Genomic DNA, 23,964 nt, shown 5'->3' on the forward strand with positions numbered 1-23,964 from the left:
CAAGTATTTGATTCCCAATGAAAAACTGAATAAATTAAAAGCTTTAAGATGGTTCGTTCTAAATAGCAAAATTGTGATACAGAATGTTGCCACTTACCTACTCTAAGAATGTAATCATAGAATGTCCTGAGTTGGAAGGGACCCACGAGACTGAGTTCACCTTGTGTCCCTGCATAGGACAACCTCCAAATTCACGGTGTGCAGAGTGGGGTGGGACAGTGACGTGCCTTGACCGAGGGGCAATACAGTGCTTGATGTACCCCACGGTTAGCCCTCTTGGCTGCCAGGGTGTGCTAGTTTATTGCTTTTATGCTCTTCTGTATTTTGAAGTTTATACAAGCAGAGCCTCTCTACGACTTACAAGTGTAAAACAAACACCCTCCTCCCCACCCCAAACCAAAGCAACGGCAACCACCACCCAAACCCCAAACAGAACAGCAACAAGCAAACCCCAGACAACAAGAACTAACAAAAAAATTATGGCATAGATAACCAGGAGTTTTTGTAAGGAGGTTTTGTAAGGAAACTGGTGTAAGAAACAAGGCTAGTGCTTGAGCTATTCTTGGCCATCAGTTGTGCAAGATTGAAGCCAGCAAACTCTTCTGCTTTGTGGAATCACATGATACATTTAACTGAAACTGCAATTTGTCTTGAAGTGCTAATGTTTCGTAAGCCTTTTCCTTGTATATGTGTGTCATCAATTTATATGAATGAAATTAAGCACATACATTCAAAAAATGTCATTCATTAACAAACCTGTGGGCTACTGTTGAGGCCTACGCAGGACACCTGTCAGTTGACACCACAACTAGCAATTCTACAAGTGTGCCTGGAGTACTTCCAAAGAGAATAATATTTCTTAATGAGTAAGAAAATAAATTTCTTCAGAGAGTGTTTAACAATCAGCAGCTGTTGTTTGTGCTGATAACTCTGGTCCTAGAAAAGAAATCATCGCTTCATCAGTTTCTTCACTTTGTAAGTGGAAATGGTTTAAGAATGTAAGAAAGTCTGTATGGAGTTCAGATGACGGGTCCCACTAAGTCCGATGTTCGATTTATTTTAGTCGATTTATGACTACTTTCAAGTAGTCAGTGATTTAGGGATTTTTCCAAGCTGGAGGTCCACCGAATCATCCTGTGTAATGAGTATTTATAAACCTGTCACCTGTGGAATTGCTCAGATGTATTCAAATAGGGATTGCACTGTTTTCTTGCCTAATGACCTGTGGCAGAATGTCCTGCAATAGAAGTTGATCTGTTTCTTCCTTTTGATACCTTCTGGTTCTTAAATTACAGTAAAAAAACGAAAGGCGATTCCATCTCATGTGTTTCCATAATAATCTGTGATGTTATTAGATCTTTATTATGTTCTTCTAGTGATAGCTTTTCCAGGTTGCAGTTTGCTGATCTTGTTAGTGCTCTTTTTTGATAGAAACGATTTTGCATTTCTGATCATTGTTATTTCTGCTTTGGATATGTAAGTTAGAGTGTCATGGCATCTTCTTGAAGCATTGAGGACTTCAGACCATAGTCAAAACAGACTTTTTCTGTTTTATCATTAAATCCCCAAAGAATTTTGTAAAATTTTGATTGCTACTAGTATTTTCAAAGAAGTTTCCAAGTGATTCTCTGATCTTTCTTGAGCAATGGCTGCCAATTTAGTGTCTAATGTTATTTATACTGGATTTGTATTTGCATTGTCATTGACTTTCATTTACTGTTTTATCAGGCAGTTGCTCAGTATTGACATCCTTAAGTTTAAGAAAATTGAGAAGAATGGCTAATGTCTCCTAATTACATTCAAGGATATCTGATAAGACCTCATTTTACTATTGTACAATGATTGCCAAACTGTGGATAATACACTCTTCATTTGTCTGACTTGCTAGGAATGTCCAGCTTTCATTTCTCTGGATTTGATCTTGGGGCTAATCGGCCTGTTACACTGTGTATTCAGATCCTCTTATTGTTGCTGACGAACTGGCTACTTACACAATACATATGGTGCAGTTTTCCCTTGGAGGATTTCTCAGGTCATCAGATGTCTCTGTAGATGTCCCTAAAGTACTTTATTAGTGTCAAGTTAAAGATTATGCAAATAAATGATGTGTCCTTTGTTTTAACAGATGAACACATAGTATTTGATGAGTGAATTCTGCCACCACACTTGTCCACAGTCTAAAATCCATCATGTTTGCAGAGGGCTTTTTCCTCAGATAGCATTTGTTTTGCCTGTGTTTCAAGCCAACTGGGAGCAAGGAATTGATCACAGAGAAATGCTGTGCTGGAGCTAATGCAGCATGTCCTGCTGACAGCGTCAGAGCTGCTTGGTGTTCCCACAGCTTGAGGCATGGAGAGAGCAGGTACAGGTCTGGTTTTTAATGTTGCACTGCAAGTTCAGTGTGGGTTTTAAAAACCGGCAGATTTGTGCTGTTGAGTACAAATTTGGCTTCCTTCTGCCTCTCTTCTTTTCGGGAGACATGAACAAGTTCCAGTCCAAAAGGAATGTGCTCTGACTGGAGCTTTTTGCTATTATGTCTTCAGATGTGAGTTTGCAGCCAGCTGGCTTGGAGCACAGGCAGAGTGAGCAGCGTTCTGTATGAAACTGCACTTTTATATTAGGCTTGACCAGGGGATTTGCCTCCTCTTGGAAGGAGAGAATCTACCAGGGGAGGACTGGGAGCATTTACAGCCTGTACCTGTAAGTACAGTGCTGCTTTACCTAGTAAACACAGTTGTGGAGCAAAGGCTTTGAAGAAAGCTTCCACAAAAGATTCCCTTACTTTTGGCAGTGGAGTTTGGTGAGATGGCTGCAGAATTCCAGCCAGAGAAAAGAGCTGCTCTCTGCAGCAGGATCTGTTGTACCATGGTTTTGTTCCTGAGTTTTGCATGTGTTTATCTATGGGGAAGAAATAATGAATTACAGAGAATTGTTGTTGAAGACTGTTTTATTAGATTGTATATATAGTCCTTTACTTAGTTTTTCTTAATTAAACTTCAGTCTGCACGCTATGATACTTAGTGTTTCAAGTTGCATTACCACTTTTCAACTTTTCCTTTCTGTGAGTCTTTAAATATTTTTTATTTTTTTTATCTTTGGCTTTTCTGTTCATTCAGATACTGCCTGGCAGGCTGAAATCTTATTTCTACATGTCTATAAACCATCTGTACATGACTACAGATCTAGTTTCTTTGATCCATGTGCAAGTGATACTGAATGTTCTTTGTTGTGCAACATAAAATAGAGGAAGTGTTCCCACTTGGGAAGGGACCTGGAAAGAGTAGGACTTGGAAGATCTTTTCTTTCCCTCAGAGAGCAATGTCCACCCACTTGTTTCCTAGTATTTTCTTGGGTGAATTGCCTCGGAGGTTCCCTGGTTTGCACACAGGCACATGGCATCCAGCTTTGTGTGGCTGTACTCTTAGCACTGTTAAATCAGGTTGAGTTAGGAAGTCAACTTTTTTTGGCATTGAGTATAGTGTGGAAGTGCTATGAGGAGGCAGATAAGACTCAAGAGCTGGTCAGTAACAGCCTACTGTTTCTGCTTATTAAAAAAAAAAAAAGGTTTGGGGAGGAGGGAAGCATGATTATAATGTTAATTAATCCAATTACAAATGGGCGAATGGAATCACTGTTTTCTGCTCCATGCTGTGATAAAATGATCATGTCCTGGGTGAATTCCAACTTAAAAAACACTGACTCGTTCTGTGGGATGTTTCACTCCTTACCCAGGACCCCAAGGTGCAGTGCTGGCTCCCTTTGGGGTGGCCATAGTGTCTTTTTAGCACTAACAGCCAAATGCTGGGTTATGTCATTCTTTACCTTTTCTCCTTGGTAATGCACATTCAAGGTGTGGAAAATTCTTACCCTTTTAATGCACTGTACATCTTTCTATTAACTTGAACATGTTTTTCTGTGTACTTGTGCTGTGGAACAAGGAATGCAAAGGGAAGTTGTACTTTTTAGGCTCAAATATGTGAAAGGAAACTAGCCAAAGCAATGAACACTGCTGGGTTTCTGGTCCTCAGACAAGCTAGTGTCATTGTTGGATTCCTCTTCTGTTACAGCACTGAGCGTTTTGACTGCTGACAAAGGATACCTTTGGGACAACATATTTAATGTGTTAATGCACACTTTTTTGTGTGGTATGTGAAAATCAATTAATTGAGGTGGTGTCTGCTCTCTGCTAGAGATGTTATAAGCTGATGTGGCAAGATGGTGTTTCATGTAATTACTTGCAGAACTTGGGCAGAGGTATTAAGAATTCAATGATTTGTGAACTACCAGTCTCCAGAAGTGTCTTGCAATGCTTGGAACTTTATTTTGTGAGCAAATACTCTGCTCTGTGAAGATGACTTGGGGAAATGCTAGAGAGAGGCACTTCTGTTAATTGACATCCAAACCTGTGTAGAGTGGGGTTCTGGTGAAGCAGCCTCATGAGTGAATTTCCCATCAACTACTTCTGTGGCTGGAGGGAGCCTTAGAATGACAGACTTGCAGAATTCCTTTGTGTTTGTTGTTGTTTGTTTATTTGTTTGTTTTTAAGAAGACTATTTCAGTTTGCCTGTATGTTGGGAAGCACCTTGTGTTTTTAAATGGCTGTCTTAAAGTACTGAAATGAGCTCTTAAGTTGAAAGCTATGTGCTTGTAACTTCAGAGATTATTTTTTTTCTGCTTCTTTCTCTATTATTGTTAAAAATCTAATTAAAAAATGGTAATATAGAAAACACTACAGAAGTATTACTTTATTTTTACAACCTAGTGCATCACATTAATCAGAGTAGCGTGTTCCAATATTGCTTTACCATGTCACTGTATTTGCTGACAGGAGATTTACAACCTGTCTTTCACTTGTTTTAAAGTAGCAAGTGTTTTAAAAAAATTGAGTTCAAAATTAAAATAAATATGTTCCCATAAATCAACTTTGCCTTATTTTGCCTCCTGAAAGATAACTGGCAAGCACTCATCTGCTTGACTTCTCTAGGAGTGTTGTTTGATCCTAGAATGTGGCAGTTCTCCCTCAGCAGGCTAAGCTCCTTACATTGACTAATGTCCATTAAACTTTATTGATGTTTTGAGCTCTGAGTACTGGTGGCTGAAGAATGTAATAACCTGCTTTATTTAGCTGCAGAGCTGAAAAGCTTATTTGTTCTATAGCTTGGAATAACCTCTTCATTTGCAGCAACTAAATCAAATGGGGATTGTAATTGAATCTCACCTGGCTGCTGGGAAGCGCTTAGGAACACTTTTAGTGTGCAGGTGGTTGGACCCTGGCATGGGTTGCCTGGAGAAGTTGTGGAGCCTCCATCCTTGCATGTATTCAAAACCCAACTGGATGGAGTCCTGGGGAACCTGCTCCACCTGGCTGTGCCTTGAGCAGGGAGATGGAATAGGTGATTTTCACCCTCACCTGTTGTGTGGTTGTGCGAGTTCTGCTTTGGAGGGCTGGGGATTAGGAGCTGGTAGGCAGCTCGCCTTGCATTTCTACCTTCCACATATGGATGAGGCAGAGCTTGGATACACCAAAATACCCAGCATTTTGTGTTAGTTATTGGCTGACCTTATGTTTAGTGAAGAAATCTGTTACTGGTAAAGTCTTCCACTCAAAGCAAGACAATTAAATTTGTAATTCACCAACAGTACTTTCAGATACTGTTTTAGTGGTGGTGTTCTCCCCAGGTGAGTGATCCAAGAAAGGGGCAGATGCTGTTGACTTCCTAAGGGTGGCTCTTTTTTGCTTTGAATTATGGTCTCCAGGTGTTCACAGGATGAGATCTTGTCTGAATTTTTGTCAGGTCTGTTACTTTTTTTTTTTTTTTTTTGTAAAATATTAAGGTTGGTTATAGGACCCAACTTAAAATGACAACAATTGCTGTTCTTTTGGAATTGACTCTCATTTAGGTGGTTAATGCATATTCCATATTGTTCCAGCTACTAGATGAAGTTTCACTTTACCCCCTCCCCTCCATTTCAGCTCTTCAGACTTGTCTTTATACAGGTCATAACAAGATGAGTTTAACTCAGAAGTAGGGTTTAAAAATTTATTTTTGTTTAAGAACCACGGAGAACTGATGGTTTGTGGATGTCTTGAGGGGGGTGCTGGCTGCAGAAGTTGTGGAGAGGAAGATCTTCAGTGAAGCAGCAGTAGCTGGGTAGGAGGCACTGAGACACAAGAAGGTGCAGTACTGTCAGCTGACTGAGCAGGAGCAGTGCATTTGGGAGTGTGACATTTCTAGGGGAAGTTCTTGGGCAGGAAAAGTGTTAAATTTGGGATTCTGATCTGGAGTGGTTGAGAGGTTCAGGCTGGGGCAAAAAGAGTCAGACTGTGGGTGAGGGTGCATAGTACTTTGGGGAAGGGAAGGGAATGGGGACACACAGGGATCTGTGGGCCAACAGGGTGTTGGGTTTATCATGCGGCACTCCTGTCCATGGCAGCACTTCTAGGGTGGGGTCTGAGCCGCTGATCTGACCTGGACATATCCACACATAGTGACTGAGAAAAATAGAGCAGCTGGAAGGGAGGCTGGGAAGGTTGTAGGCTCCTCTTTCGTGCTGTATTGAGTTCAGACTGGCCGTGGGTAAGCAGGGTCAGCGCTTGTCCTCTCACATAACTCCAGTGACAGAACGTGTATCCAGAGAGGATTTGCAGAGGTAAGTGGGCAAGCTTGCATGAGGATCCTGGTTTTTGTCAGTTTCGTTTTGATGTTGGCTTGTGCTTGTACTTACAATTAAATCTTAATGACTATGGACTGCAAGATTTTAGATGTAAAAATTTACTTCAGAAGCTTTTATGGGTAGTGATAACTTTGGGCCTTTGTTTTCATCACAGGGGAAGGTTTTAATGATCAATTATGTGTCAGCTGGCAGTAGTTCAGCTCCACAAGGATTAAAACTTGAAAGTCTCCCTGTTTAAGTAGAAGACTAACCAGGATGTCCAGAACAGGCTTAAGGCATCATTTATGGTGTTTTGAGATTTTCCTACAAATCTGTTGCCCAAAATTTTGCTCTATGACAAACTGTGCTGCTGTAATCCTGTAGCTACTATGTTTTATTAATAACTTCATGATATTTAAGCCATTTGTCTTGTGTTTTGTAAGCTTCTAGCAAAGGTATTTCCCTGTCTGTTTTCTTACACAGGCAAACATGCTGAAGACATATTTGGTGAATTGTTTAATGAGGCCAACAGCTTCTACATCAGAGCAAATTCTCTTCAAGACAGAATTGATCGCCTTGCTGTCAAAGTTACCCAGCTGGATTCAACAGTAGAGGAGGGTAGGTAATTGCATGAAAGCATTGAGCCAGAAGTGATGTTGACAAGACCACAGTATTTAATTACACAACAATCTCTGTCTTTTCAAAGTAATTCTGAACCAATATTTCATCTTATTTTCGCAGTAAAGCAAGCCGGGAAAAAATCATGTTAGGAGAGTGAGAAAAAATATTCTGGAGTTGTATAACTGTCTTCATTTTTGACTTAGTGTTACCTCAGGAAGCCCCTGTAGTAATGGAGCCATTAAGCTACATTTTTCACTGGGAAAAATTCGTGTCTGTGAGTGTAATAAATCAGAAGTGAATAAATCTAGACCTTATATAAATAAATCAGAATATTGGAAGAAGTTTGAGACAGTAGATCTACTTATTTCAGGGTAGGATAGTCACAAACTATGTTAGTAGTGTCTGTTGTGCAGTCTTCTAAGATCTTATAATACTCTTCACCTAAATGAGGCACTGCATGTTTGCATCAACTAGGTGAAATTCCCTAGGAGGGTTCTAGTCACTAGAAACAGTATTTCCTTTAAAATTATGTTATATCCTCGCTTGCTTATGTGTTTGGTCATTCACTTCATAAATACACAGTGAAAACAAAGGATTTAAGTAACATCATTATGTTCTTTGAAAGCACTAATTTGGGTAAGTAAAACACGTTCCTCTGTCTCGCTCTAAAAGCTTTAACATGTGTTTGTTTATGGATGCAGTTATGTGTTTGAGCCAGCTACTGCACGTACTCCCTAATTAGATAATTCCTGACATTTAGTAAAATACAAAAGCTTATTACATCAGGACAATAGTGCAATACTTAGTGGTGATGCTACTTGTGATATATTTAATAGTGCTGTTTATATGGTTTATATATTACATTGAATATTTACATTGTAATAGTTTGTGTTATATTTAATACTACTGTTAATACCAATATTAAATGTTACTGTTGATATTTAATAGTGTGATATTTGGCCATCCATTTTCAGTTTGTTACTGTCTGAAAATTATTAGATGTCTTCTTTTTTTTCCTGGTGTTGGAACATATCAACTGGTAGGGTATCAGAATTGATACCAGCACCTTTCTTTAGCTGTCTTTGGAGGTCAAGAGCTATATGGGAACATAAATGAAGCTTTTAGGGGGTCGCTGTTCAGCCTAGTTTTTGAGGCATGTTATGGTGGTAATATGAGCAAAGTAGGTGATATTCGTACACTGGACTTGCTCCGTGCTGAGGTGGATGATGTCAGTCTTCATGACTTTCAAGTCCAGCATTTTTGGAAATGCAGTCCAGTTGCTTTTTTTAAAGTCTTATTGGTATTATGCAATACCTCCTGGCTGCTTTTCAGAGTTTGGAGAGTAATTAAAAGCATCTTCTTGGAAGGGGAAACTAGTGTACAGGCTGAGAATTTAATCAGTTTTTATTTAAAATTGATAGTAGTTATTACTCGTGCATTGCTAATAGTCTTTCAAGTTAATTATATATATTTTTATATATATTTTTATATATTTATTTCTATATTTTTATTTACATTTATATATATATATAAACTGCTGTTGCTGTAGTGCTACTAGGAAATTTTATTAGCTATTTCACTGTACAAGTTAAAGTCCCTCTAGCAGGGGTGTCAAACTCATTTTCACAGGGGGGCCACATCTCAGCCTCGCGGTTGCCTTCAAAGGGCCAAATGTAATTTTAGAACTGTAGGAGTAGTTACTTTTATACAGTCCCGTGAAAATGAGTTTGATGCCCCTGCATTATAGTATTTGATTGTACTGTCACTAATAGTAGATATATTTCTGGGTACCTTAGGCATTTAAATGTCAGTTGCTAGGTTGATTTTTAAAAAGCACCCTATAGATTTAATTGCATCAGTGATTTCTTAATTCTTAAGTATAACCAATATTTTGTGTACATATAAAAATATTGTATATATAACTAATGTTACAGTTGGAAAAACAATACAAAACCAAACCAAACATTTTAAAATAATTGTGGTTGTTTTCAAAAGCATATAACTAACTTACACTAAAAAGCCCCAGAAAAATGAGATTTGTGCTCTTTTGAACGTCTTCCTTCAAACAAGAATGTAATAATTCATATTTATACATATAAAAAAAAACCAGCCTGAAATACCGTACTGCTTTACTTACTTTCTATTCAAGCCTGCCTGTATTTTCTCAAAGACATGTTTTGATACTTCAGAGTATGTGAATGAGAGAACAACAATTTGGAATGAAATATTCCATTTCTAATTTTTTGCTCTTTTAAAAGCTGTGGAAGAATCTAAGTTGTTTTGGAATAAGAGGCAAAACCTCAGCACAGTTACCAAAAATAGTTGGGTAGAGAAGTCTGAGTGGGATGTGGTTTCCATCATGCCGAAGGGTGGAATGTACTTCACAGGGTCTCTATCAAACTTCATGCCTTTCTGGTTTTGCAGGTCACCAATATATTAAATTTTTGCCCAGTCCTGTTCAGTTACCATGTGAAATTCTCTCAGTTTGTTCTCAAAACTTGATAAATTAGATGAATGGCCAAGAAATATTAGATGAAGTGGCAATGGCAATAAAAAGAAAACAAGCCAGTGCATTTGTTTGCTCTACCCCTGCAGCTCATACTGTTGTAAAACAGTGGTATGAATTCAAGAAATGGTGAGTGTCACTGTAGACAAGCCAGTGAAGATTTCAGTGCTCTGTTCACCTGCAGTCAAAAACGTGTATTTCAGGTTGCCTGAGAGGGGAAGAAGGTGTGGAGACCTGACTGCCACTTTTAAATTGTGGTTGGAATTATCTCGATCCTTTTAGCAATGTTCACTCTGTTTCAAGAAAATTTATATTAAGAATGGAAGTCTTGTGAAAAGTGACAGGAACAATAAAAACCAACTTAAATCTTACATTTGAAAAGAAAGAATGAAAAGGCTAGTATTTTTTCCCCAGAATTGTGTACGTGAAAATATAAAATGCAAGTATGCTACTGGACTGTATAAAGCAGGTAAGTATTTCTCTCTATAGAGAGATGACGAAAACTTAAGATCAAGGGATGTTCAGTTACATGGAAAGCTTTTTGACTTGAAACATGGTAAAAGATGTGGAAATCTCTCTCACAGGAGGTTGTGGAGGCTGTACTTCAGTTAAACTTAGAATGGGGTTGAATGTGTATGGATACCACATGTAGTTATAAAACATGCTGTGTCAGAGGAATACCAGACCTTGCATTTCAGGCTTGAAGCCAGTCTTTCTGCTGTTAGAATTCCAGGTTAAACCTCATAAAAAGAAGAGATCATGGGACATCTGCATGGGCCAATATTCTTGCATCATCTTCCAAGGCACAGTCCATGGTTTCATTATTTTAAGTGAGGCTCTGGACAAAATGGGACTTAAATCTGATTTATTACGGTAACTCCTATATGCCTTTGTGCTTAAATGTCTTGATTATCCACTGAAGAAAAATCTTTCCATTTTCATTCTGTTACACATTTTGTTGAAAATACTGTAAATAGCTAGCATAAAACAGACTTTGTTTATCCACTTATATTTATTCTTATATTTATTTCACCTCTGATAAATGTATTTCTGTTTCTAACAGTATCATTACAGGATATCAACATGAAAAAAGCATTCAAGAGCTCAACAATTCAAGATCAGCAGGTAGTTTCAAAGAACAGCATTCCTAACCCAGTGGCTGATATTTATAATCAGAGTGATAAACCACCACCTCTGAATATTCTTTCACCTTATAGGTATGGTAATATTCATTGTTTACGTTCTTGTACTTTGCCCTTCATTGCTTAGTTATATGCAGAGAATAATTACAGCAGAAGGGAAAAGCTGTGTTATTACTGAGATTTGTGTTTTTGGGGACTTCTCTGTTCATGGAAACAAAAATTGCTATTACCACGCTTAAAATCGTAAGTTGTACCTAACAAAAATCAGCATATTTCAGCATGTTACATAGCAGCACAGGATCAGAGAGCAAGGGCCGTTGATTATGTAAAAAATAAAAAGGAAACTAATATACTAAACTGCTTTCTTTGGTTCACTTATCCAGAAAGTTGGATTTATTGCTTTTGCTGTCCCTCTATTGCCTCTCTTCCCCTCAACATATACGTACATGTGCACATGCACAATCTTTACCTTTTCCTGGTTACTTACTAGTGAATAAAAGAGCAGCAAGCAGGACTTTGTTTCCTGTTTTCCTTTAGGCTTGTTGTTAATGAAATGAGTATAATTTGTCTGTTTGAAGGCTTGTGGACAACATGTTTGTACTTCATCCTTCAGCTTTTGAGAGGACATAGATCATGAGGTATCTGTGCAAAGCAGGCACTCAGTCTGCAGAAAAATTATTTAATTTTTTTTAGGAATGACATAGCAGAGCATTTGCAGCTTATTTTAAAGAGCTTTTACTTGAAAAGTAAAAGTGTTAGATTTATAGCTGGGGGACACGTTTTTGTGCCACTGCTCCAAGTGAAGGCGGGTGTGTGATTGTCCATAGGTGTTCAGTTAGCAAGAGTTATCAGTCAGCAGTTCTGCACACTTACGTCCTATGTTGTATGTGAGTGACCATGTCAGTGACCTTTATTGTTACACCTGTTTTATTAAGGATGCCTTACTGAAATTTACTTACATTTTTTTCCTTGGTAAGTCTTTTACGTCTGCTGAATCGAAATTATTTGTATTTGCCTTGGTCAAAGCTTAAACGAACTTCAACTTGAAGTCTGACCAAGGCTGTAGGGATGGAAGAATTACCCCAGTAGCCCCTTCAGTGGGTTAGGTGTTTGTAGCAAGGAGATGAGGCACACATGAAATAAGGGTTTGGCAATTGTATGACCAGGCAGTGTGCAAGAACTGCTCTCTGTACCCCGCTCCAGCAGTTTTAAAGATTCTATGTGCTGGATCTTCATTGCTTTTGATCTTCCTGGTAGAAATCAGTATTCAGCTGCCATCAAAATTTACCCAGGAAGAAATTGGGACTACCCCTTCCCTTTGAAATTCTTGGAAAGAGTCAAGTCAGTTGTGAGCTGTAACTACCAAGAGTGGCATTTATTGCACTTGGCACACTGTCATCCTGTAATGCTGAAGATATAAAACTTGAATGATGTCAAAGGTGAGTTTTGTTGCTTTAAAAAAATAAAAGTTCACATTTTCTTAGCTTTTCTTCTACTGTATTTCCAGGGATGATAAGAAAGATGGATTGAAGTTCTATACTGATCCTTCCTATTTTTTTGATCTTTGGAAAGAAAAAATGTTACAAGATACTGAAGATAAGCGAAAAGAAAAGAGGAGACAAAAGGTAAAAGCAGAAACATAACAGCAAATGTATGTATTACAATTTTGTGTAGGGTTGTTCAGGCATAAATTGCTAGGTCATAGTTAGTGTGCATGGAAGGACTATTCCTTGTTATACATGGCTGTAGATTTAGTTGGTTCAGTTTCTGTAGCTCTGTACTCTCTATTTTAAGAAGTTGTAAATTGAATTTTAAAATTGAATTTTAGGAGTACTGTAGTTATCTTCCAAGATTCTTGCTTTAATCCTTTGCCAGTATCTGCTTATTAGTACACAGCAAACTGGCCCTGTTGTGCTTCAGAAAAACACACTGATTAAGCTGGCAAAAAAGGAGTTTGAATTATGTTTTCCTTATTTTCACAGGGTTTTGTTTTTTTCTTAATACAGCAACATCAACTCCTGTAGCAAAACATGAACTTATCCAGAAAAAAATATTTTGTTGGGTTTTCTAGTTCCTTGATAGTAAGTCTTCACTTTTCTATACCTGATACAAGTTGGTAAGGTGTTAATTAATACACAGAAAAGTTGTTCTGTGGTTTGGCAACAGGAGAAGATTAATTGTAGGAGTAATATTCTTTGTTTCATTTAAGTTTAAAACAAACAGAAGGCTTCAGTCCCTCTGGAATATCCTCAGCAGTTTGATCCAAGATGTGTATTGTGATGCAATCAAGATTTTTTTTTTAATGGTCGTTAGTTTTGAATGAAGAAATCAGTTGCTACTTCTGCAGCTTTTTTGTTGTCTGTTTTTTTAATCAAAACTGAGGCCTTTCAGATTTGTGAAGGTAATTCTGAAGAAAACCCAGAGCGTTGAAGCAATGACTGGCTGTCTTGTCTAATGGAAGGTGCCCTTTTGGATAGGATCGGTGAGAGATAAGGGATTTAAAATAAAAGGAATCCAAACAAGATGCACAGACTGCTCAGAGGAAATAGAAGGAAATGGCTTAGTTTTCAGTGCACATACACACATATGTACACATACATGTGTTTCGACACCTATACATATATATTAGCATACCTATAGATGTGTAATATGAGCATGTCTCATAATATCAGCATATGTATACATGTATTATACATGTTATATACATAATGTCTAATAAGTGAATATACATGCTGATGTATATTTGTGTATATACATAATGTGTATAATACATGTGTATATATATATGCTAATATGTATGGTACTTGCTTAGAAATCAAATTGTAGGGTGTGACTGGGAAGCTTTACTACTCTGTTTTTATCAAGTTCTGATTCTGTGTTCCTGTTGGTAAACAAAGCTTTCTGACTACAGCATCTTTAAACAAAACATGAAGAGTACTTGGTTTAACTAAAAAGTTTTGTGAGTTCATGGTTTTAAAAGCTTTGGAAGAAGCGAATCAGATCTTCTGTTAGGAGTAGGAGTCAGTGTTTTCTGTTTTGATAGGCATCTCAGTATTGAAATATTAAATAGAGTAAAAAGAGCTGAGTAAATAATTCCAGTAGAAGTTACAGTCTGAAGCAAAGTATTGAAAAATAGTCACTTAATTATTCGTATAGTTGTATACAGATGTATATGCAAGGCTATTAATCCCACTATATTCTCACTATGATGAGTCACAGAGCTGGTTAAAAGACTGGAAATAATTAAAGCAGCTTTCATTCTCTATTTTTAAAGAAATTTCATTCAATATTTCTTTATGAAAAAATATTAGGATTAATTACACCCTTTGAGTTTTTTTTTCCCTCCCATGTTTTTTGATTCAAATTTAGATCTTTTCACTAGAGAGAAGGATAAAAAGAAACTACCAACTGTTAAGTTTTTCATTCTGATTTAATATTAAAAACAAAAAGAAGGAAAAAATGCAGAAGCTTTTTAAAAACATTGTAACAGAATATTGTTGAAAAATCTTTGATAGCTTAGAGATTATTTTACAAAGCCACTTTACATGTAAACTTGCTTTTAGACTGTATTTTAAACATCACTTCTCATTTGCATCCCCATTTTTCTGGTAGATTTTAATTTTCTTGCCACAGTCTACAAAGCAGATTTAAAGTATGCTCAATTCCAATCATGTAGGATTATGGCTATACATCACAGTAATACATCTTAATAAATTCTACCTGAAGTGCTATTTGATTTGATAAAATATGTAGCAAGACCAACTGAGAAGAAAGCAACATAGATTTGAGATTGCATGGATAGGTGTTGTTTCAAGCTGGTGTGCAAATGAGTTTTCTATCACCTGGAACCTTTGGAGAGCTGGAGGGTTTGGGTGGGGTGTCTCACAGGCACCATTCGTTCCACGAGGTGCTTAACACCCCGTTTCCTTTTGTTCTTGTCCTTACGTTCGTGGTGACCAGGAATGAATCCGGAACATCTATTAGCCACTTTGTGGCTGAAGTTGTATTTTGCATTTACCAAGTGAGAATTGCTTCAGCAATTTGTTCTCTACAGAAGCACAAAATTGAGAAACTGTGCAGGTGAAAAAGATGTATATTGTTCAGCAAATTATAAACTAGGCATCCAAATGCAGCCCTACTCAGCTGACCAAATACAGCTGGTTTTTAAGCTCAATTTTTCAAGTGGTCGGTGAAGCCTGAGGGTACTCCTTGCACCAGAGGATAGGTTTTTCCAGTATTATTTTGATAATTTCCCTTAAATGCTTGAGCTGTTGCAGCAGCTCAAGGAGTTTCATTTTCCTTCTTTGAAATATCACACTTATTTTTTCTGTATTCAGTTTAACTGAAGAAATCTAATGCAGGCTTTCTCTGATTTGACTCTTTCAAGTGAACTTTTTCTCTGAAGAAAACTCATTTTAATTATCTGATTTTAAAATCTGTTGTTTAGTCTCTGTTTGTTTTCTAGTGTTTTTTACGATTTTTTTACTGTCAGGCTTTCAGTAGATCATTGCCCAGGAGTTCAATGGTGTTAGTTTTGACTTTTGCATATATCAGTAATTTTCTGAATTGAATGACCATAGTAAACCAGTTGTTAACCATTGGTTAACCAAAGGGAAGTTGTTCTGCTTTGATTTTTCTTTTCTTTTATTGTTCCCCATTTCTTCTGAGCAATGCTTAGTTATTTAAATAAGTAGGAATCTTGAAACTTGGAGGGCTTGTGTTTTCAAAAATAATTCTTGATGACTTGTGATTGGTAGGATCTTGTAAATTGATGAAGTCAGGAAAATACTCTATGCTCATACTTTTCATTTTTTGGAAAGTATTGCAAATACTTGCTGAAGCTACTTTCTGTTACCGGCTCTAATTCTTCATTAAGATGCTTGAAATATCATCTGCTAACTTTTGATGCAAATGTCCAACTTAAAATTAACCCTGTTTGAGGGCTGTAATATGTTGTGTTTGCTGAAGTCCCTTCCTGCCCGCAGCTGACCGATGCATAATAATGTATATAATAACCTGTTTCCTGGCTTAACCTACCTCACCCACTTGTCTGCCACAGCTTCTGTTAAAGGAGGTGACTCTTCTTAACGGTGCTTAACTTTCCAAAGGAATATTTCTAACTGTAGTTACTTCGAAAGGCTTCAGCTCCCCTAGAACTCGGTCATTGCTCTGGCTACTGAAACTAGAGCTGCCTCTCTTTGTTGAAGTAGCGAAAGTCTTACTGGAACAACTTAAATACGTTCTATTAGAGGTGTATGTAGTTTTGGCAGCTGCTAGTAACTGGCCTGCCCCACCATTTTGGAAGAAATAGATGTATTGGTATAATATTTAATGCAAAAATCAATACCAGTAGGGCTTACAGTTTGAGTAAAAAAGGGTTCCAGCATCTTTATTCATTAGGACGCTTACAGATGCTGGTCTGGAACAACCTATCCAACTGAAATCTGATCCAACAAAACCAAACTAATTTAGTGTTTATTTTATGTTGTTTATTTATACGTGCTTATGTATTTACCTTTTTCAGAAAAAACATAGTGATCTCTTTAAAACCAAATTTTTAAATAGGTGATTATATATAAGCAGTTGTGTAAGCACTCCAGGTTGTACAAGATTTGTTTCAGAATGATTGTCTTCAGAGCAGCATCATACATTGATAAAAAGTGGATATTTAGCTTATCTAGAAACTTGCAAGAAATACGTAGTTGTGACCTGTAGAGGATGGAGTTACTCTTTGGTGAGAAGAGAAAAATAAAGTGTATTTTCAGTGAACCAGAAGGCTAACTTGTACTTCCCTTTCAAATCTAGCCCGATTCTGCTCCAGTTCCTGTAGTGGGTAATTTTGATGTGAAGGAGAAAGTAAAGCCTTGCATAACCTGGATGAAAAAGGGTGTGATTCTAAAAAGTTCTGGGAGGAAACAGATTTTTAGAGGAAGTAATTAAGAACCAAGGTGATAATCTTTACCTAACATGAGTCAGATTAAAAATGTACTCACTGCAGGGGCCAGGATTGTGTGAATGTTGTCAGAACATTTGGATGTTGAACTTCAAAAATACTTTTCTTTGTCATTCTCAATGTTAGCAGATGTGGATCATCAGGTCCCTCATATCAACAGGCATGAAGATCCAAAACAAGGACAAGCAAGGCATTTGATAGATTTTTAGTTGTATGCTGCCAAGTACATTATTTCAGAATTATTTACTCGGTGCTGTTTGACAATTGGTGTAAAATACCTGTGTTCCTCTGTGATGTACCTTTATTTCTTTTTGGTGAGACTGGCTTTCCAGCTATTATCCCTTACTTCAAAGGGAGAGATTGCACAATAAATTGCTTGCGTATCAGCATTTTATCAAACTCTTCTCTAAACACAGTTGAATCTGACTCCATTCACAGAATATCAATAGAATTTGTTACTGAGAAACTATTTTTCTTGCAGCCAAAAGCCTAATACCAACATGTTTAACCTGTGTATGAATTAGTAATGTGAGATGTGGGGTCTAGAGATGGTTAAAAAAACCCAACAATCTAAGTACTTCATAAATGTTGAGAAAAGGAGAAAATACCCTCCTCAGTTTTTATTGGGTAGACTTGTTTCTCTACTGAAGCGCCACTATGGTTTTTATGGTCACACCGAGGAGTCAGAGGTAGGCGAGGATGACATTTCAGAGGTGTGAAAGCGTCGAGTCCCGCTGTTAGGAGATCTTACTGATAGATTAACACGGACATTGATTTGGCCTGAAATTGTATAGAAAGAGGTTTTTTTTTTGAAGTTAAACAGACTGATTTGTCGTGAAGCTACCAAGCTGTAATACACAACTGGCCTGAATATTACTGACACATTGCAGAGAGAATAATTGTCATTCATTTTTATATGAGATAATGGGAAACAACTACGAGGAAAAACTAGGAGGAAGTTCAGTAATTAATCAGATCTAAGAAGGGAGAGGAAGTTAAAACAAAAAAATCGTTTTACATAGACTGTGAAATAGCAAAGTGTTTCTTCTCATTCTTCTGTACTTCCCCACGGCCTCAGGCAACTTTGACCCTAACAAATAACCAAAATAACCCTGAACATTTTTAACACGTTCTCATAAGATTGATTTATGGGAGGAGGAAATGACAGGTTCTTCAGGATGCTCTAAATATGTGACAAATTATGTCAGAAAAAGTTAAACTTTAAAAATCAGCCACATTTCTGTCTGTATTGGGAAGGCCAGTAGGTCGGTATCACACCGGCCTGTCCATCCTGCAGAAGGGCAAAGCAGAATCTTACTCCTCATGAGGTTCGTAGGTTAAGGAGATATTCTCATTTTCAGTGCAGAGAAATTTTATGAACACTTGGCTTCATCTGTAAATCTGGTCTTATTTTCATGCGCTCTAACTGCATTTTAACCGGCTTTTTTCCTTTGCTTTTTTTTTCTTCTCTCTTTGCATGCTTTATTTCTTTTGTTTGAACATTAGGAGCAAAAGCGTATAGATGGCACCACCCGTGAGGTGAAAAAGGTTAGAAAAGCCAGGAACAGACGCCAGGAGTGGAATATGATGGCATATGACAAAGAGCTTAGACCTGACAACAGGTTGTCTCAAAGTGTGTACCATGGAGCATCTTCCGAGGGATCCCTGTCCCCAGATACTAGGTCTGTTTACAGCAAAGCTGTTTGTTATACCACAGTTCTATGTTCAGAAATACTGAGTAGAATTAGGTGTTTTCACAGCCTGGGAATAGTTAGAATGGACCAAACCTACGATGCATGTTTTGAAGTTCTTCTCAAAATTACTTTAAAGCACGAATAACATTACAAATTCTGCAATTAATGATTTTTTTTCTTCCTCAGCTTCAGATGAGCGTTTTGTCATCATAATGTTATGCACTGTAGTGAAATAAGTGTTTGCTGTCTACTTTATAGTTGATCTTGTAGCTGCAAAAGCATTTTAATCTGTCTCCACTAGATAACATCAGTACCTCTTCCTTCATGTCTAGTTTGTATGTTATACTGCTGATAGCTTAATAACTATTTTTCTGTGCTCAGCTCAGGCATACTTTTGCCTCTAACAGAATGCTTTATTGGGGGAACCGGTCAGCTTTATTAATGTTACATTTATCTAAAAACCAAGCTACAAAACCAGATGCAACATTATTGCTTAAAACAGCAGAAACCTCTGTGTAGGGTCAAGCAGCAGAATTCATTTACCTTTGTTGTCTGAGATTCCCTTTGAGCTCAGTGGGAGTTACTTTCTTCTGGCATGCATGAAGTCTTGAGTTGGTTCAGTAGGCTGGTCTCACCAGAGGGTTTTTCCCTCTTACTTTGTCTGTCATGATTAATTGCTAGCAGTAATGTTAGGAATATCTACTGGAAAAAGTGCCTAACAATTTAGTGTTTAAGTTGTTGAACGGCTGGGTTGAGGAAGCAGCCAGCACTGCAGAAGGGTGGACTGACACCTGCAGTCTGCTGTGCGGTGGAGATTAATTTAAAAAACCCAACCATCTACTGAGAGCTTCATAATGTTTGGGTCTTTGTGAACAGTAATCATCTTGCAATTGAAACAAAAAGTTCGAAGAAAATTGCTACTGCTGTTTCATTAATGTATTCAGACCCCTTCTCTCTAAAATCCCTTAAACACCAACATTTTTTTTACAGTTTCTAATTTAAAACCTTGTCTCGGGTTTGTCAGTCTGTACTGTTTGACTGTGCTTTCCATAGGTTGATCTGGTAAAATGACAGTGGTGTTCAGCTGTCCAGTGCAAGATGTGGATTTTTTCATCATCTCAGAGTTCTGCCTTTTGCATATTTTGAGTCTTTTTCTCGCCTCAACATGTTGCTTTCCAGGATGCCTGAGTTTAGTCATACTGAAGTGGTTTGTTTCTTGTCTCCCAACAACGTCAACACGTATTTGCCTATTTGCAGATATCCATAATACATTAATTTAGTAGGATTTTTTTAAGCAGAAATTGTAGGATGCATCATTATGTTTCTGTAGATGTGGTATGACAGATACCTTGTACTTATGTAAGCCTGTCAAATTTTATGATGTATGGCGAACTTTAAATTTCAGTGAATCAAATATCAGTGATTGAATCCTGAAATCTGTGTTCTACATGCATGAAGGGTTAACTTGGTGGGTAGTAGTGAGGTGGAGAGAAGGTTTGCTATTTTTTTTTTATCCTGGGGTAGTCTCAGCTGTAGGAACTAAGCTATTAAAAACCTCATACATATAGAAATAAGTACTGGTTTCAAAGATACATTTGTGCTGACAGCTACGTTTTATCAGTCATGTCCCAAAGCAGTGTATTTGGCTATAGTGCCATTCTTTCTTAATGCTAAAGCGGGAAAAAAACCCAACCAAACAAAAAGACCACAAAAAAACCCAAACAGCTCATGTTTCTTCTTGTTTGCCAATTCTAAGACTTATGCATTAAACATTGACATCCAAGTGTCCAGACTGTGGCGATTTACAATGTATTTGTTATACTTGTTGTACTTCAGAGGGAGAAACACAAGCTGAATCCAAACAGAAACCAGCAAATTAATGTGAGAAAAGTAAGAACAAGAAAAGAAGAGTGGGAGAGAAGGAAAATGGGCATTGAGTTCATGAGTGACGCAAAGAAAATGGAACAGGCAGGAAGCATGAAAGAGGACAAAATGCCCAAAGGGTTTGTTGTTTTGTTTTCCTCAAAGCCCTGGCTTTTTGTTGCTTACCTTGCTTCCCGTCTTGCAGATGAGTGCATCAGTTTCCTGTGTTCACTAAAAGCCAGGCTGCACGATTGTTCATTACTAAAACAACTATTTGTGGTAATGGGATGAAAAGATCCTTTTGCTCCCTCTCTTGGGCTTACTTGACAGAGCATCCTAGACTTTGTATCTTTATGAACTCTCTGCTCAACTAATATTTGCATTTCCCAGTTTCTCTAAGCCTTTCCAGCGAAATTAATTGTGCAAACAAAATAAAAAGTGTTTTCTAACTTTTGAAATTGGTTTTCTCCGCCTTGGTGAAATATATTCCTCTGCATAATCGTAACTGCTTGCAGTATCGCTTTCCTTTTTCTGCTGCCGTTGTTAACTTAAAGCAGACGTGATAAATGTTATCGTTTCAAACAATGGGCTGTCAAAAACGTTGATGAAAACAATATGCCTCCTTACAGCTACTAAAGAACTGCAAAACCTGGAGAAAGCTCTAATTTTTTTTTGCCTTTTTTTAATGTCTGCCTGTAGGAGGACATTCTGCATGCAGCTAGTATGCTGAAATATTGAAAATGTTCAATTTCAGTCCTTTTATTCTGCCTTGTTAGACTGATTTATTTTCAAGTCATGTTAAGCTGAGTTATGATTTTGTGTTGCATTTGTTCTCGTGCTTTCTGTGAACTTAAAAGGGAGCAGTGCTTGATAATCAGGGGGTCCTGTTGCAAGAAAAGTAATTCTGATTGCATTCTATTTAACTTGTCTTGTGAGCTATTTAGATAATACCTTGTTACGCACACATAATCTGTTCGTTTGCATCCATTTACTTTTAGGTCTCATGCATCTGATGTTACAGATTATTCTTATCCTGCCACTCCGAATCATTCCCTCCATCAGCAGATAGCAATGCCTTCCTATGGAGCAGGAGATGGTGCACAGTACATGGCAGCATCCCAAAGCCATGAGCATGAATACAGACCACCTTCCACCACTATACGTCACGCTACCTTAAACAGACCTCAGCAACCACCTCCACCGCCACCCCAGCCTTCAGATGGCCAGCATAGCTCAGTACCTGTGGTACCAGCAGAATATGGGTAAAACTCCTCACTTATTCCCATGGATTCTTGACAAAGCTAGAGGGATGCATGTTTTCCATAACCATCATAACACATAATGCACACACACACACAAAAAGATCCCAAAATACATTACTTATCTCCCTGGGGAGGACAGAAAAAAAAATGGTGTAATTTCTCTGTATGAACTGAATTTAAGTCAAGAAATGGTGAAAGCGGAAATAATGAATTGTGTATCGACTGTGGTGTGATCAATATGCTGGTAAAATATCAAGGGTTCCTATTATAATATTAAAAAGGAGTTAATTTTCCTGTAAAGTGGAAAATAGTTACAGTTCGAGGAAAGGTGCAGAAAAAAGTATCGCTGAATGTGATTAACGTGGCAGTCTGTGGTGCAGCCTTGAAATGACTTCTTTAAAGGGACTTAGAACAGTGTTGGAAGGGATCTCCTCAGACACAGAATCAAGTTCCCTGCTGCCACAGACAACTCCATAGTTCAGTATAGGACCATGTCAAACTCCTGTGTAGATATTGCCCCTGAGTGGCTTCTGAAGGCAGGCTTGCTCCAGGGTACTGGCTCTCCAATAGCAAGAAAACATCTGTTTTCTAACCAGTCTGTGCCTGTTTGTTCCTTAGTGTAAATAGCTTAAACTTTCAAGTTGTAACCCCAGGAAAGTTGTAATCGTTCTTGCTTGTGTTGTTTTAAATGAAGCAAGCCAAGGTTTTTCAGCCTCACTGGTTGTATCCTGGGATGGCATTTGCCTGATTCAGCACTGTCATGCTGTAGATGACCGAGTTACGTGATTGATTGCTCCAATGTACATTTTCCTTTATTTCTAGTTTATAACAAATACTTGCACTTAATCCCCAAGTGCATGATGGGTGTCAGTGTATTGGAGTTGTCATACACTGTGTATCACTGAACGCCATCAGTAACTTTCCTTCAACTCTTGTCCCCTATATCTAGTTCTTTACCTACTTCATGACTCCTATTAATTCCAATTTTTTTTCCTGCTTAAGAATTCTTTGTGACAGTTTAACAAAGAAATTAGCTCTTCCCTCTTCCTTGCCTCTAAAGTATCGATCAAATGTATCAATTTAACTACATAATACTTAAATTGATAAACTTGACTAAAGAAGCACATGAGATGCATGATGTACCTTTGGATAAATCTTTCCCTTCGTACTTTCCATTGTCCTCCAAGCCCATCTCTTGTAATCTCTTAGTATTTGTTCTAACACTTGGTCTTCTTTAGAAGTGATATGTGTGGTCTGCAGTTTTCTTGGTCCCTTCTTCATCTTAGGCATTGTACTGTCTTTCTCACAGAGTAGATGCTTAGTAACAAATACAGCTTAATACTCCTACTTAGTTAAATATAAAGCTAAAATCTTACTCTGTGGAGACGAGAAGGACACTGCCTTTAACTTCATCATCTGCCTTAAATCTCAATGCATTGTCAGTATTTGAAAATTAATGTTTATAATCACTTGTCTATTTAACTCATCAGTTTAAATGCTCTTTGATTTTTGTTTTAGCTGAGGTTGGATGAGAGCAGTTTAAGGGGTGATGATTCTTTAAGTCCTAACTTTCATTGCATTAAACACTTTTGTTCTGTTTTACTTAGGATGCTTCCAGCTCAGATGGTGGATTATTACAATCCTGCAGGTCCTCCCCCTCCTCCTCCTCCCCCTATGATTCCTTCAGCACAAACTGCATTTGTCAGTCCCCTTCAGCTTCCTGTGCCACCTTCCCATTCCGGACTGGTGACCGGTTCTCCATACGCTGCCACTCATCCCCCTCCTTCTAGTGGGCTTGTTGTCACTGCTCCCCCTCCGCCCGGCCCCCCTCCGCCCCCGCCAGGCCCCCCAGCTGCGGGTCCCTCCCTCTCCCCCTCCCCAATGCACGCTCCTCCAGCCGAGGCCAAGCGCCATGAGCCTGCGCAGCCGCCTGTGAGCGATGCTCGGAGCGACCTGCTTGCTGCCATTCGCATGGGTAAGAGGAGGCTGAGTCTTAGCTTTACTTATTTATTTTAAATTTTTGTTTTTAAATGAAAGCTCCGTGTTTCCAAGTGATCCAAGCCCATGGCTTCTGTTCTCAGCTGGGCAGAATATCATTTTAGAGCCTAGTTAACCACAGGTGCCATTCTAACATTCGTCAATCCTGACTTTGGATTTTTTTGTTTCTAGTGCCTAGAGATGTACAGCTTTATCTAATCTGTTCTAGTGTTTGACTGGACATAATCAAATGAAAAAAACAGCACTTGTGTGTTATTATGTAAAATAGCCA

The 23,964-nt window shown here is 38.0% G+C and overlaps 1 protein-coding gene across 11 annotated transcripts in view; it reads left to right on the top strand.

Annotated features, from left to right (window-relative positions):
• Nucleotides 1-23,964, top strand: part of WASF3 (WASP family member 3) — a 66,818-nt gene that overhangs the window by 39,875 nt on the left and 2,979 nt on the right. For 7 of the 11 annotated variants that reach the window (XM_065050575.1, XM_065050542.1, XM_065050585.1 and 4 more), the window contains 6 exons: nucleotides 7,138-7,272; nucleotides 10,845-10,998; nucleotides 12,431-12,548; nucleotides 18,383-18,558; nucleotides 21,432-21,695; nucleotides 23,303-23,670. In XM_065050575.1, the coding sequence (XP_064906647.1) occupies nucleotides 7,138-7,272; nucleotides 10,845-10,998; nucleotides 12,431-12,548; nucleotides 18,383-18,558; nucleotides 21,432-21,695; nucleotides 23,303-23,670 (1,215 nt within the window). Of the gene's footprint in view, nucleotides 1-82; nucleotides 2,701-7,137; nucleotides 7,273-10,844; nucleotides 10,999-12,430; nucleotides 12,549-18,382; nucleotides 18,559-20,406; nucleotides 20,574-21,431; nucleotides 21,696-23,302; nucleotides 23,671-23,964 lie in introns of those variants that run through there. The other 4 variants (XM_065050612.1, XM_065050605.1, XM_065050622.1 and 1 more) reach the window with 2 other exon arrangements.

This window comes from Columba livia, chromosome 1 (genome assembly GCF_036013475.1).
Source record: "Columba livia isolate bColLiv1 breed racing homer chromosome 1, bColLiv1.pat.W.v2, whole genome shotgun sequence".
Classification (NCBI taxonomy): domain Eukaryota; kingdom Metazoa; phylum Chordata; class Aves; order Columbiformes; family Columbidae; genus Columba; species Columba livia.